The sequence below is a fragment of the Triticum aestivum genome, chromosome 2B (assembly GCF_018294505.1).
Source record: "Triticum aestivum cultivar Chinese Spring chromosome 2B, IWGSC CS RefSeq v2.1, whole genome shotgun sequence".
Lineage (NCBI taxonomy): Eukaryota > Viridiplantae > Streptophyta > Magnoliopsida > Poales > Poaceae > Triticum > Triticum aestivum.
In genome coordinates this window covers 546,894,340-546,908,907 of record NC_057798.1, presented here as the reverse complement: position 1 = coordinate 546,908,907, position 14,568 = coordinate 546,894,340, and the positions used below count along the sequence as shown (strand labels likewise).

Below are 14,568 nucleotides of genomic sequence, written 5' to 3'. Positions count from 1 at the left end.
ATCGCGCGGCGGGCGGGGTGGGGGCTTGCCGATAGTCGGTTTGCTCAACTGTGGTCCCACTTGTAAGTGAAAATGCAAGATAGCACGTGTTCCCCCCCTTGAGCGGCATACTGGACAAACCGTGCAGGGGTGCGACGCGAACATGGCAGGCTTTTCATTTTGAACTTGTAAGTTGTAACATTTGGTTCTGCTCCTTGGCGCGACCGATAGATAGAAATAATGATTTTCTTGAAAAAATAGAAATAATGATTCAAAACGATAGCGATGGGCTTTTCCAGCGTGATAAGCACGGAAGTTTTACCAATTTCGGCCATCATCGCTTTCCTTACATGCAGTCCCACATGTAAGCGATATGCCTAGCCACTGTGCGTTGAGCGATGGGCCGGAACGACCATCTGGGGTGCGACGCGAACGGGGCTGTATGTGTTCTAGTTTCTCGTTTTGAACTTTGTCGGGGGATTGATTCTGAGCTACGAGAAATCCTCCAATACCCTGGTTCGAACTTTGGGGACTCGGCTTGCAACCACGAAGCTACGAGCTAGGAGCGAGGCACGACAAAGACACAACGAACTACCCAGGTTCAGGCCAGCGTGCGGTGTAAAACCCTACTCCTGCTTGGTGGAATTTCTTGTAGACAATGCTCTTGGAGCTACAAGATGAGCCGGAGCTCTTGGGGGTCTACAATGGTGCAAGGGGTCGATCGATGTTCTCATCCTTCTCTATGGTGGCAGCAATGTCCCTTTTATAGGTGCCTTGGACCTCTTCCCCGAAAATATGAGCGGGAAGTGGCTACCATAGGGCGGCAATTTGAAAGGGGACAGACGCCGGTGCTTATCCTGACAAAAGGTGGTCTTCGCCTGCCAAAGGCATTATCCATGACGTGCAGGGGGCTCCACGATGACCTCCGTCCTACAACTCACCCTCCAGGTCTTCTTTCACCAAGGCGGAAAGTTTTGGGACTTGCTTTGGGGGCAGGCAGGATCAGCTGCTCCCTTAGCACCGAAGGGGAAACTGCCCCGTCCGCACAGGCTGGCGCCTGTCATCACCCACATGACGGGCCCGCGACCCACGTCGCGTGGGCTCCTCGGAAGGCCTCGCGGGGTGGAGCCTCGCAAGGGGTGGCATCACTAGGCCACCTACTGTTGTGGTACTTGGTGAAGTCCATCGTCGGAGAGCCTCTCGCGGGGCAAGGCCCTTGCGAGGTTGCTGGCTTCGCGGCGCCCGCTGCCAGGCCGCCTCTTGAGTTGGGACGGGGGCCTTCCTGGGCCGCAGGCAGATGGCCCATGGTATATTGGTTCCGGCTGGGCCGACAAACTTGTGAAGTGTAACACTTATTACAAGTTTGATAGGTTGGATCATGCATGGTATGTAAACTATGAAAATGATGTAGAAGGTGAGCAAGGGATCACACACGTCAATCCTGTATGGCAACTCTAGTTTATATTTCTTTATGGAGGGAGTTTTTTTTTTTTGCCCATTTTTTTTTCTTTTTCTAGGCTTTGTGGGCTTTTAATTAGCGACAGGGTTTTCCCTTTAAAAAGACTAGCGACAAAGGGGTTCGGGCTGGGATGTTTTCAGATCGAACGGATCGATCCCCCCCGTGCAGCCGAACGATCCGTTCATACTTGTGCGTCCCAGTCCGAACGTTCGGCAATTATCGTGTTCCTTTTTTTTCCTTCTCTCAAATATTATGCCGTGCAAGGTGCAACCGTGAATCGGACCTGGATAGTCGGACGGGCTGGCAGGCACGCGTGTCCCATCCCGAGTCGAATCGGGATTCGGGAGACCGCAGGAGCGTACCGGCCGATCTATATATACGGACGGGTCGACTTGAGGCCGTCGACAAACGAGATCTAATGGCGATACCGATCATGGCGGCGCGGTTCAGCGACGAGGACATCCAGTCCATGTTAGAGGAAGGCATCGACCCACTTCTGGCGGAGAGCCTGAGGAAGCTGCAGTGCAGGGTGAGCGACATGCTAGAGAACACCACGGAGTTCCCCTCGCTCGCGGCGCTCGACTGGGCGGACGGTGTCGACGCCAGCACCGTGAGGGCCGCCCAGAGCATCTCAGAGGACGCGGAGGACTACCGGGACGGGGCGGAGATGGTCTCCAGGAGGCCGGGCGAGGAGGCGCGCGCGGCGGCGGCGACGCTGCGCGACCATGCCGCGTGGGCGTTCGCGCGGCTCGCCGAGGCCCAGGAGGTCCTGGCCTCCACGCGGCGCCTGCGGGACAGGCAGATGAGGGAGGTCGTGGCGACGGAGAACCAGATGGTCCACCACGCGGCCAACGAGTTCCTGCAGTTCGCGGCCAAGGAGACGGACGGCGGGCAGGTGCCCAGCGGCCTGGAGGCGGGCGACGCGGCGAGGGCCGAAGCGGTGGACGCCGTGGCCACGGCCGAGGGCGCCGGCGCGCGGTTCGCGGAGAGGTTCGTCGCGCTGGCGGGCAAGATCAGGCGGGCCGCGGCGTCGCCGGCGTACGCGGGCGAGGAGGCGCTGGTGGAGACGCTGCAGAGGCAGGCGGCGGCGGTGGAGGCGCTGTGCGCGGACCCGGACGCGCTCGTGCCGAAGATGCTGGCCACGGGGTCGTGGATGCTCTTCAGGGCTATGAACGGGATCCCGTTCCCGCTGGAAGACGAAGCCAAGTGTTGACCTGCAAGTGCAAGGCAATGGCTATTGACTGATAGATTGTGAATGAACGAATTTAAACGACAGGCGCTACATGTATTTCGATCAAAACGAATAAAACTTGTGAATTCTATTGGTTGTGAGGCTCTTATGTTGTTATTGATTGTCAATTCTATTGTTATTATTGATTGTGAATTCTATTGTTATTATTGATTCATCATTCATGCATGATCATCCCAACTTGTACACAACACATGCATGCATCTCCTAGCCCGAGAGATTGAAAAAACGTTGCTATTATTCCCTGCATTCCCACCTCTTATGATGAACACCCTCCTGGCTGGTTGGCTGGTGGTCAATACGATTTCCCAAACAGGTCGATCAACCTCTGCCTTCCGAGACCTATAACTGGCTAAGAAGAGCTTCATTCTCCTCCTGCCTCTCTTCTTCCCTACATAGGCGTCATGGCCAAGAACGGCTTTGCCTTTTTCGGGCCCGTCTTCATCCCATAGCTAGGTTCACTCATCTAATTGCCTTTGGAGATTTCCTTGAGATTCAGATTCGATTACAGCTAGCGTTGGCAGGCTTCGAGCCCGTACCAGGAGGGGGGCTATAGCGCACACGCAATCGACATGAACAAAACAGCCAGGTAAGAAGAGCCTTCCGCATGCATGCCGAGCAAGCTCCGCATGCACAATGCGTCAAATGCAGCTGGGGATTCTGCATTTCCTTCTCGTTTCTCAGGATCATAAGAACGATATGCGCTTCTCGTAATCCTGGTTCGAGGCCATAATTATCCAAGCTAGAACAGGGGTCGACGCTCCCTCTGTTCTGCCCACCTTGATTCAGATTTCAGAACCACGCTGACTTACATGGTCCGCATCTATTCAGGGCGTTCTGCTTATCGCGTTCTCCGGAGTTTCAGTAGGCGTCATGGGAGAGGAGAATGCTGCATCCGCGAATGTAAGCGTTTTTCCCCCAATAATGAACTTGCAGGAATCTGAGTCCATGTTCATTCACTCATTCCAAAGTTCCATTTCCACACATGATCCTCCTCTGTTCTGTCCATTCACGGAGGAGCGCCTGCTGCCTGTTCCCTGTGCAGAGCATCACGGTGAACGTGAGAGTATACATGCACTGCGACGCCTGCGAAAGGTTGGTGCGCCGCACCATCAAGAAAATAGATGGTACTAAACATAAGGACTTACTACTGAATTCCACGCCTGTTCATGTCATGGGGAGTGAACACCTGATGATCGTCCATGGTTGCAGGCGTGGAGACGGTGGAGGTCGAAAGGGACGAGAACAAGGTGACGGTGACGGGGGATTTCAAGGCCGAGAAGGTGCTGAGGAAGCTCAAGAAGAAGACCGGGAAGAAGGCGGAGATTCTGCCTCCGGACCCGGAGGAAGAAAACCAGGAGGAAGAGAAGCAGGAACCCGGCGAGGATGCTTACGCTCCTTACGGTTATTACGGCCGTCCGGCGCCGGACATGGACGCTGTTCTAGGTAATGAGTTCCAGAGGCCGCCGCGATGGGACCTCCACTATTTCGACGACGAGAACACGGAAGCGTGTAGGATCATGTAGGGAGTAATGCTAGAGCAGCATCTGATTTCGGGGCGGTAATATGTGTTTTCCTTGGTTCTCTTAAGTTATTACTACTTGTGTATTGTTACTTATTCTCATATCAAATTGGCCTATTAGCTCAGCTGGTTAGAGCGTCGTGCTAATAACGTGAAGGTCACAGGTTCGAGACCTGTATGGGCCACTATTTTTTTCCCCTTTTGCACCGGCCTTTTTTTTCAAACTGACATTTCTACAGGTGCAGTATTGTTTCCTGAGTACAGGTGCAGTATTATTTCCATGAACCTGCTGGTAAAATAAAAAGATTACACATTTGGGATGGAGGGAGTATTACATGTTGCCTGGTGCAGTTTTTATTCTCTGAGCAGTTCATATACTGGTGCAAATGTTGGGCTTCTCTTGGAATAAACACAAGCCAAAACAAATGGCATTTCCCAACTACAAGCACTGAACAGTACTAACTTGAGGTGTCTCCGCCCTTCAAAGAAAAACTGAAGGTGTCTCCATGCTAACAGAAATATTGCACATTCCGAACATTTGACGGTACCAAGCACTAGCTCTAAGAAGATGTGCATCATCTTGAAAATAAAGACGAAAAGTAAAGCAAGATCTGTCTCCACGAGCCAGCTGGTAAAAATAGCTTGAAGCTCCATACTGTGAATCAAACTGCAGATGTGTGCATTACTGAATTCCGTCGAAGGCAGAAACCGCCTTCTGATCTACAGCCACAACACTACACTGAATGTCTTCAATATACGTACGTTACAATAAAGCTTCATATTTAAACATGTATACTAGTTACATTTATAAGGAATCTACAGTGTCTAGAGTAACTATACTTCAACTGGGACAACTCATAATACACTGGCAAACATTACACGTGGACCCGTACAGCTAACATTGCTCGGTGTGGTAAAAATGTCGTCTGCTGCAGATAATTTTACCTGCAGAAGCAAACTGCTTGCCAAGCTATCGTGCGGTGGTCGCGGCTCGAGAATCCTGCCAACCCAATTCGCGAGCTCGACGTTCCCACAGTGATGTCAGTTTCCTCTCCTTTGAGATTGCCCCCTCAGACTTCTCCCTGGCTTCCTCACAAGTCTCTGTGGCCGCGTTACACTTCTCCGCCTCTCGCTGGTACAGGGTAGCCTGCCTTTTTGCCTCGACAAGTGTGGCATTCATGTGATGGATGTGCTCCTCAGCTACAACCTGCTGCAGCTTGAGTTCCTCGTTGAGGAGATCAACAAACTGCTTCTCCATCTCCTTGGTACGCTCAGGGTCATTTGTGCCGCAAGCTGCATATTTCAGTTCAAATTATTTTTTCCAGTCAACATAGCCTCATAACAGATGCAACCATGTCAAAAGGAATTTACAACAAAAGTTCCAGCTCACAAGAACTTGGGCAGCAATATGGGAGATGGTTTACACTACTGTGTTCTTATAGAGCATTTGTAATTGTACAATCGAAAGGATGAGTTATGTAGGTTAAAGCCATGTGTGCAGGTGTGGTGCTAGTTTTGTGGTTGATAAATAACTACCGACAAAAAAGGTATACTTTGTCAGCACTTGGTAAGCAGCACAGCACGTGAAAGTGCAGGGGAGTAATCACCCCTGACTAGAAATAACAGGAAGTAATCCATGTTTGGTTTTAATGTTAATGTGCTACTGGAAATAGTAGGAAGTAATCCATGTTTGGTTGCAAAAAGTTAATGTATTATGGGACAAACCCAGAAATTGGATGGTATTGCACATAAGAAGTACAACCTCTGTTCCTAAATATAAGAAGTTTTGGCAGTTCAATTTACATTAGTGAACAGAGGTAGTAATAGTTAGACCTGAGCTTGTGAGCATATGATGCATACAAACAAAAATTAAGAACTACAGCATCATAAGTCCTTCTTGTGTTTGTTCACATTAGCATACCACAAAAGCATCAAAACTCTGACACGCTTTTCCCAATTATATTTGGATGATTTAGCAAATATACACTAGGTCATTCAGTAGAGTTTATCATTAGACAAATCTCACAGGTTTCATGCTAAAGTCCTTAAGAGTCAGGTCTTTCAGACACTGCAAAATGACCTATGGCCAGCCTGATACTTAACTCGCCAGTAGTTTAAGAGAGCAATATATGAACATAAAACAAACTGGGGGTAATATTTTACATAACACTTCATAGAGTATTACTTATGTTTTGGTTAACATAAAACTTCAGTACTGCCGACAGGCACTACTTTTCAAACAATTTGGCAACGGGAATTGTGAAGAATGACACCATTAAAATGACAGGCATGCCAATAACCCTGGACGTCTAACTTGTGTCGAAGGGTGATAAGATTCCAGAAAAATCTAAAGTTGCAGGTGGAACTGTCTGGTACAGAAAATGTCATGATCAGAACTTCACAAGTGACGTCGTTCTCCATCAGATGTCAGCTATACTCTCTCTTGTTTTAGTTCATACTCAACCAATTAGAATGAGAAGACTGGATAATACTGAACCTCTATTAAATGGACTGTGAAGAAGGAGCTCAAACCTGAAATTGAGAAGTTCATGAGCCCTGCAAAGGAAGGAAATGTAAAACCGTGTCAGACATGAGTTTATCGACCCAGTTAAAAGCATATACAGTAAATCGTCTATTGCTAGAAGAGAATTCAGTTCGCCGACACTCATAAGCAACCGCATCCACCTAGTTAACACTAGTCTCAACTCTCAACCGACGGGCCCGTTTTGGTTATGTAGATAATCGCGCGTCGGTGCGAGATCTGAAGAGAGGGCGGGGGTGGGCGCTCACCGGGCGCGATGGACTGGAGGGAGAGGGGCGGCGGGCAGTCGCAGGTGCAGGGCGGGCAGGAGGGGGCGGAGACGGCGGCGGCGGCGGGGGAGGAGAAGCCCTTCTTGTAGCGCCAGTAGAGCGCGGGTCCGGAGACCCCGAGCGCGGAGGCGACGGCGAGGATCACCAGGCACCAGCGCCCGCACGCCGCCACCGCCGCGCGTCGCCCCCCGACTGCCATCGCGCGCGCTCGGGCTATGTGTCCGCGCGCCGTACTCGTGCCTGCCGGATTCTACCGTCGCGTCTCGGGGGCGGGGCGCGCGCTTGCGGTGGTTTTCTCGTGTTGCTGTGGCCTGTGGGGGCGTAGGGCGATGGTGGTGCTGGACCTGCTGGTAGTACCGGTGGTGGGGGTGATGGCAGTGGGGTGGGTACTGGGCAGTGAAGGAGTGTGTGTGAGTGGGAAGCGAGCTAACTGCGGGTGGGTGGGCAGTGAAGGTCCCGGGGATCGGCCGTCGCGCTCGTGCACTGGATTGCGGCCTCTTGGCTTCACCGGCGCGTTCCGTCTACGTGGAGACGGACCCGAAATTTTGACAAGTCCGGAGAAAACGTCGGGTCGCAAGCCAGCTTCGTTTCTTTCGCCCGCAGACGGTCGGTGTATCTCAACTTGCGCCCACATCGTTTGGGCCTCTTTAATCCGTAACCGCGGGATTATCAAAACGCAGGAATAGAAGAAAAAAAACGCAGGAACAAAGTAGGTGGATGAAAATTTTCCTTCAAAATGCAGTACAAATGGACCCTATGGAAAAAAAATCCTAACAATTTCAATCCTGCGAATTAAACTACCATCACAGGACAAATTCCCAAGGGTTCAAATCCTTCCAAAATCCTATGAAATTCCTTCGAACCAAAGAAGCCCTGGCCTCCTCGCCAAGTGGATGCAGTGGTGCTTCGAGGCGGGTGTTAGTGGTGATGCACGACAGACATTATTAGTCTGCAGTGGTGCTTCTCTACGCATGAAATGGAACGCAGGTACCAGACCAGTCATCACGACGTTGATAACATAACATGTGCTACCCAGTTTGGCCGACCACGGTATAATAAAAAAGATAAAGAAAAAAGGTTTGGCCAACCACGCACGCACACAACAAATGGACAGAACAAACCACGGATCGCAACTGAGGCTTCCACTCTGATTCGTAGCCAGGCTCTTGAAGCTACAGGCTTACTACATCGGCGACTCGTCTCAAACAACACAGCCCAGTTCCTGACGAACACATAGCCTGAGCATGCTGAATCGCAGCACACAAACACACCACCAGTCCACCAGAGTATGTATAATCAAACAGTTACACCAGCCTACAGCACCAGCTAATTAAAGCCTAACCAAGCATCTACTACATGACTACATCCACCTCGTGGAAGCATAATGCTGTATGTAACACAAGTGTTCAGTTCAACCACAGGACCGTACACCAGCTTCGACGGCAGCAAGCGCACTGCCACGCCGCAGAATCGCACACGCACACATGCAAACTTTGCAACCATCTGAACATGGAACCCCTGAAGAAACTCACTGGTCGATTCCGACGCCGAGAATGCACTGCGCGAGATGGGTCAGGTACGGTTCGGCCTGTGAGCTCTTGCTCAGCGTAGGAACGAGGCTCTGGAGCTCCGCGTTGAACTCCGACTCGAATTTCCTGCGGCAGACAAGGCAAGATGGTGTGTTACAAACCTGAACTGCGTAGGAACAAAGACTTTGTAAAATTGACTGGGACATTGAGATAAGTACAGGATTGAATGCGACATCACGGCGTTCTCGGATGCTAGTTTCAGTTGCTCGTCTCTGTCCTGTGATCTCTTGGCTCTTGCTCTCGATGACAAGGATTTCGATTTGCTCTCAGGAGCAGCCACCTCGATGGACGGTATCAAGAGCTGGATGGAAGTCGCGTATTGAAGACATAATGCTTTCAGCTTCTCAACTTTCTGCACATCACAGATAAATGGATAATAAGTTCTTGCTTTTTTGGCAAGCAGGATGCCAAATGGTGCCCGCTTCAAAATATTGTTTAGAGACCATATATAGCTATGTATCCCCAACAGATTATGCACATCCTACAGTTGACAGTTCGAAAAGATGCACACGGGTTAACAAATTGCAAAACTCAGTCCCATCCGACAAACCAAAGGTATAACTTTTATGACTCCTTAATGGATAACAAGGATGAGATAAGCATTGCGTCTTGTTGGAATATGAGCTAAAGGTTGAACTATGGCCACATGTAGATAATTCACGACATTCAAGTTAGGAGACACGATACCTTCACCCTTTACAGGTCAAGCATGTACAGATCATGACAACAAGCAGTCAAGCGTGATCATTGAATTAAGCACATAGTTCGTCAGCAGTTTAAAATGAAGAAAGTGGACAACACTTATTGATGCATAACAATTACTTTTGAAGTGTAATTTCCTTTTATTTTAAACAAACAGACAAAGAGCAAGGACAGACCATGAGGAGCTCAGGCAACAACAGCAAGCATTCTTTTAGACACTTCTGGAGGAAGAAATCGTGTATCTGGATGACCTGCAATCAGCATCACAGCAAAAGTAATGTAATCTGTACTGTCGGAGGTGCAGTTAACTTAATCATAAGGACATGGTTAAAACCTCATCGATGCTCCTTGCAGTTTGAAGGCGGCCATGCATTGAATGCCAGTTTGGTTCAAGAACCTGAGGGCCAAGGAGTAATTAACAATTTTCTCACCTTCAGTAACAGTTGGTATGGTGAAACTGGTATGGATGGTTTACCTCAAAAGTTAGATAATGTAGAAAGCTGTTTACAAACTTGAGCATGCTGCGACAAAGAATCGATGACCGCAGAATTGGTGTTCCAAGAATCTTGACAGACCGGAAACCCTGTTTGAGAGGTTGACATCAGTTGATGTGAGTACGTAAACAAAAATAATAATGTAACTAACTTAATGGATATATAAGGTTATGTCATACTTGTTGGATCTGCCACGCTTGACACAATTGGCGACTAACATGTTTGCAGTGAAACAATAGACGAAAGATCAATTGATACTTTGTTAAAGCCTTCCTCGAAATTACAAGAGATAGTGGCCATGGAATCTGCAATATCGATCAGGTATATCATTTCACTATCACAGGATAAATGCAATGAGAAATGCTTAAAGAAAATACAAACAGAAACCTTGTAGCCAAGGCAGAACGTTTCCAAGCCAGTTATGTTTAATGTCATGGGCTGATCAACATCAGCTGCAGCAAGCTTGTCTGAAGAGTACGCACAGTCCAAGTCTTTCAGGGTTGTCAGTTTTTTAAGCAGGGAACTTCTTTCCTGTTTCATAAGATATGTGAATATGATAGTCAACGGATACAGTATGATTTGACTAGACTCAGATAATAGACTTACAACGCAACAAGTCAAATCTTCATGACTTGGATCGGAAGCAGCTGCTGTACTTCGCAAGGCGATGTCAACAAGAGACTGGTGTAGATAATGAATAAAGAGAGAATAACACAATGACGGAGAGTTAGCTTATCAATTATCATGACAAGAGCTGCCAAAAATCTGTTTTCACCATGACGAGAAACAAAGAGACAACAACATAGCACAAGAGGAACCTGAAGTTTTTCAACGGATATATCTTCTGGTTTCTTTGTAAGCTCCTCTCGGGCAATATCCATAAAATGAACCAAAAAATCACCCTGTAAAACTAAAGGAAACAAATTAGATAACTAGTGCGAGAAAAATAAACATGAATGTTTAAAATCAAGTTGGGCAACATGAATCCTTCTCACTATTAAGGCATTCATAAAACAGAATGCACAAAGAATGTGGTTTTCTGTATTTTAACAGACTACGCGCACATAATATGCAAAATCATAAAGCCCATGTGTAGATGTATATCAGATGCAAGTCAATAAGTACACTCATATATAGTAATAACACAAAATTATGAAAAGTAAATGTTACGCATACTTGGTCAAGAAGTAGATAGCGCTTCAATGATCGCAGTTTCCCAATGAGATCATACTGTAAATATGTACACTGAATTTAGCAAGTGATCTTAGAAGCGAGTGAAATGCAACAGTATTTTAACTACAAACAGTCATTACCTTATCTTTCACTAGAGTCAAGAGCTCACCACTTGCAAAATCATAAGCAGATTTGATGCACTCAAGATATTGGTGGTTTGAACCAAAGCTTGTCAGCTTAGAGTTTTCTGACAGGGAAACCTAAATAAAATATCCAACATAAGTGTATTTTGTCAACACAGATATAACATGATACTCTATCATTCAACCGAAGAATAATCATACGTACCTGAACGTTGTGCCCACATTCTCTCATAACATTAAGATACTTTCCTGTTGTCAGAATGGTGGCAGCAACATTATTGAGAAAACTAGGGATGCCATCTTTTAGGCTGTACCGTTGCTGCCAATATTTAGCATCATAATCTTGAGTGAGACTCTCCTATACCAAAATAAAAGAAGAAGGCAAAGCACCTGATTAACTTAAGACACAAATATGCCCAGCATTTTAGGTAAATACAGAGAACAGTGGACGTTAAGTAGATCCAAAATTTTACAAGTCAATAAGTACCTTCTGCAGAGATTTGTTTTCAGCAATGAAGAATTCACCATAAGGGTCATCTATGACACCCTCATATACCCATCTAAAATGACGATCAGAAAGTGAAATTAATGACGCTGCAAACAAGCTTACTAACATTTTATTTTCTAAGCAACACTCAATATTAAAAGTCCAAAGAAGACACAGCTAGCCAATATAGAACTTTTATGGATTGAGTAAGTGCCTCAGTCCTAAAACTGAATGATAAAGATAGTTACGAACCATCACAAACCTTTCCAACATCCTGAGGTATGCTGCACTTGCACAATCAGTCATCTTCTCCAGTAATGACCGAACAGCACTATCGCCAGCCATCGCCTTTGCCTAAGTAGAAAGATATGATGATTAAATTACATGATAAAAGAGATAATCGTGTAGACTAAGCTAAACAAGCTATGAAGAACTGGGCATTAAAAGATTAGTTCTATAGAAGTTGTTCTATCACTGGAAAACAAAAGAGGAGCTGGCCAGGTCTGTTTGGCTCAGATTTAGGATGGAAAGGGTAAATGTGCTTATCAAGGATCTAAAATATAACCTCTTTCACTAAATTTACCTGACTATGAAGTAGATTAAGTGTCGCTGAACCGCTAGTATTATTGGACATAGCCTTCTCTATTAGAACAGCCAGTGCATTCAATGAACTCATCATCCGCTGTGAAAGAAACACAGGACTTACAGTGCTTGAAACAGTAACCAGACACTGATAAGTTCACAAATAATTGGTTACATGCAGATAAAGAAGAAATACCTGACAAAAGAACCATAATCCTTGAACAGAGAGCCTTCCAAGACGGAATTGATGCTCCAGTTGAGCAACCATTGCCTGATAATCCTGTTATTAAAAAATACTACACTAAATAATGTTGTGCCAAATTCACATAGAAGCACTAATACTGTCAGAGAGCTCTGTGGAGAACAATGTAACAAGGTTAATGCCTATCAGTGGGATTATCTCAATACAAGAATGAACCCTTAACACATTATACAGACAGCACTATATTCCTTCTCCCACTTTCCCAAATAGAAGAAAGGTTGTACACATGGAATAAACAAAATTATATCTCTCATGATAGGGACTATACCAGGAGGAATGCCCTTAGAGCTGCCGCTAGAGCATGGTTGACCAAACCATTTTTGAAATGTGACCTGGACTCCACAAACTGGCTTGCTAGCACGAAATCTTCACATAAGGGGAAAATTCGGCGAGTCAACTCCTGCAAGAGAAAGATTAGCCAAACTCAAATATATCCTTCCTTTTTTGGCATGGTCACAGCTTACCTGGAGTGCAAGGTCCATTGAAGAATCAATCTGGAAGACAACATATCCCTCCTTTCCGCGTACTCTCTTAATTGAAATGTATCTTCCCTCAATACCCACCAGAGCTGATAGCAAATCATCAATAACTAAAAGCTCCTGCATTTCAATCAGGGCAGTTACAATGAATAAAGTTGTTAAGCAACGCGGTTGATTGCGGAAGCTCCAGCAATTTAGCATTTCTAACTGAAAGTACAGATGTTAAGCCTCACCGGATGGCTATTTTCGGAAATGGTGTCGAAATTAAGCAATGTTCTGTGGTCTTATCACAGTGAACGTTATATTTAGTGCATCATTTCCTAAAGCGCCACAAACATACCAACCTATATGCTCTAAATGCAAAACAGAAACCACATTCGACCAGAAACTGCATATTTGTAAAAGAGACTTCCTCAAACTGTTTTCGATCCACACCAGATTGGCCATCCAATCCAAAAATAATAATGATAATTTCTAAGTAAGAATCGTTGCATTACTGGCAAAAGGAGGGCATGTCAAGTGCTGAAATCCAGGAAGTAGAAAATCTCAAAAAGCACAATCCCATACTTCAATGGAATTCCCTGCACAGTGGCTACAATCTCAAACAGCGATCAACAAAGATTTAAAGTTCACATACTAGTAAAAGACAAAAACAAAAAACACTCAAAACCCTTCTAATTACCAAATCACTGAGCTCAAATTCAAAATCAAAACCCTAGCCCCAGTTCACAAACAGTACAAGTAAAGCCAAGCTCCAATTTCGCCGGTTGAACTATTTCAAATCCCGCTTACCTGCACAGAAACAGCGTACGATCCGAGGACACTCCCAGCGCCGCCGCCAGCTCCGCGGCTGCAGATTCAAACCAACTCCGGGCATCAGAGACCACCCGGGGCAACAGAACCGCGAGGAAACCATCGAAGCGGCACGAATTTATCCTCCATACGTACCTGAAGGAGTCGAGAGAGAAAGACTTGGATCCGGGCGCCTGCGACGGCGCGGACACCTTCGCCTCCTGCCAGGGCACGAGCGAAGGATGTGAGGCCGGCGTAGCAATACTGGAGGGGCGGGTTGGGTATTGCTGGGAAGAGGAAGGGCTTACCTGGTGGAAGCGTCCGGTGAGGTAGGGGCGCTCCAGGTTCCAGCGAGGGGTCGCCGGAGCGGGATCCATTTCGAGGTGGGCGGGGAGCGGTGGCGACTGGCTACGGGGACAAGTGTGGGAGAAGAGTTGAGTTAGGACAAATCCCGGCCGTTTGTTTGAAATCAACGGTACACGCCCGTCAAGTAAGCAGGGACATAAGGTTGAGACTCTGGAGTACTATTTTTTTGTCCTATATAACAATGAATACTAGTTTATGAAACGACCTTGCTATACGTACGATGAAATCCCCGTCCAACACTTACGATTAGAGACAAAACATTGATGATTCAGTTTGTGGGTCATAGCATTAGCAGTCTAGTTGTACCAGTGTACGATGAATATGAATCGTACACAAAGCAGTTTCGTTTATGAAACATCAGTTAGTAACCTAAAATGTCTTATATTAGTTTACCGAGGGGGTACTATTTACAAAAATAGTAGCAATGTATTTGGACTCGATTGGAGGAGCGTTTGTTGCATTTCTCGGATTTTAGAAGA

At 46.7% G+C, this 14,568-nt stretch overlaps 3 protein-coding genes and 1 non-coding gene across 5 annotated transcripts; 2 read left to right on the top strand and 2 right to left on the bottom strand.

Moving 5' to 3' along the window:
* Window positions 1–3,000: 3,000 nt before the first annotated feature.
* LOC123045944 (heavy metal-associated isoprenylated plant protein 20) lies at window positions 3,001–4,317 on the top strand. Its single transcript, XM_044469192.1, has 4 exons — window positions 3,001–3,276; window positions 3,519–3,590; window positions 3,733–3,814; window positions 3,900–4,317. Exons 2-4 carry the CDS (start codon window positions 3,561–3,563, stop codon window positions 4,211–4,213), a joined length of 426 nt encoding a protein of 141 aa, XP_044325127.1. The 5' UTR covers window positions 3,001–3,276; window positions 3,519–3,560; the 3' UTR covers window positions 4,214–4,317.
* A 3-nt stretch (window positions 4,318–4,320) lies between these two features.
* TRNAI-AAU (transfer RNA isoleucine (anticodon AAU)) lies at window positions 4,321–4,394 on the top strand. The gene has a single exon. It is a non-coding gene; the product is annotated as a tRNA-Ile (tRNA).
* Window positions 4,395–4,841: 447 nt separating this feature from the next.
* LOC123045943 (uncharacterized) lies at window positions 4,842–7,465 on the bottom strand. The gene is made up of 3 exons (XM_044469191.1): window positions 7,000–7,465; window positions 6,742–6,765; window positions 4,842–5,502 (listed from the first exon to the last, which is right to left on the bottom strand). The coding sequence occupies exons 1-3, from the start codon at window positions 7,217–7,219 to the stop codon at window positions 5,180–5,182; spliced, it is 567 nt and encodes a 188-aa protein (XP_044325126.1). The 5' UTR covers window positions 7,220–7,465; the 3' UTR covers window positions 4,842–5,179.
* A 680-nt stretch (window positions 7,466–8,145) lies between these two features.
* Window positions 8,146–14,191, bottom strand: LOC123045942 (gamma-tubulin complex component 2). Of its 2 annotated transcripts, XM_044469190.1 has the most exons (21): window positions 14,032–14,191; window positions 13,880–13,944; window positions 13,724–13,781; window positions 12,917–13,051; window positions 12,721–12,852; window positions 12,387–12,470; window positions 12,192–12,290; window positions 11,871–11,962; window positions 11,609–11,681; window positions 11,327–11,479; window positions 11,119–11,238; window positions 10,982–11,035; window positions 10,624–10,707; window positions 10,412–10,486; window positions 10,193–10,336; window positions 9,985–10,110; window positions 9,787–9,894; window positions 9,646–9,708; window positions 9,488–9,562; window positions 8,768–8,961; window positions 8,146–8,675 (listed from the first exon to the last, which is right to left on the bottom strand). In XM_044469190.1, exons 1-21 carry the CDS (start codon window positions 14,098–14,100, stop codon window positions 8,549–8,551), a joined length of 2,130 nt encoding a protein of 709 aa, XP_044325125.1. In that variant the 5' UTR covers window positions 14,101–14,191; the 3' UTR covers window positions 8,146–8,548. The 2 variants fall into 2 exon arrangements, with proteins under 2 accessions (XP_044325125.1, XP_044325124.1); XM_044469189.1 differs by having other exon boundaries at window positions 13,880–14,157.
* Between the last annotated feature and the right edge of the window lie 377 nt (window positions 14,192–14,568).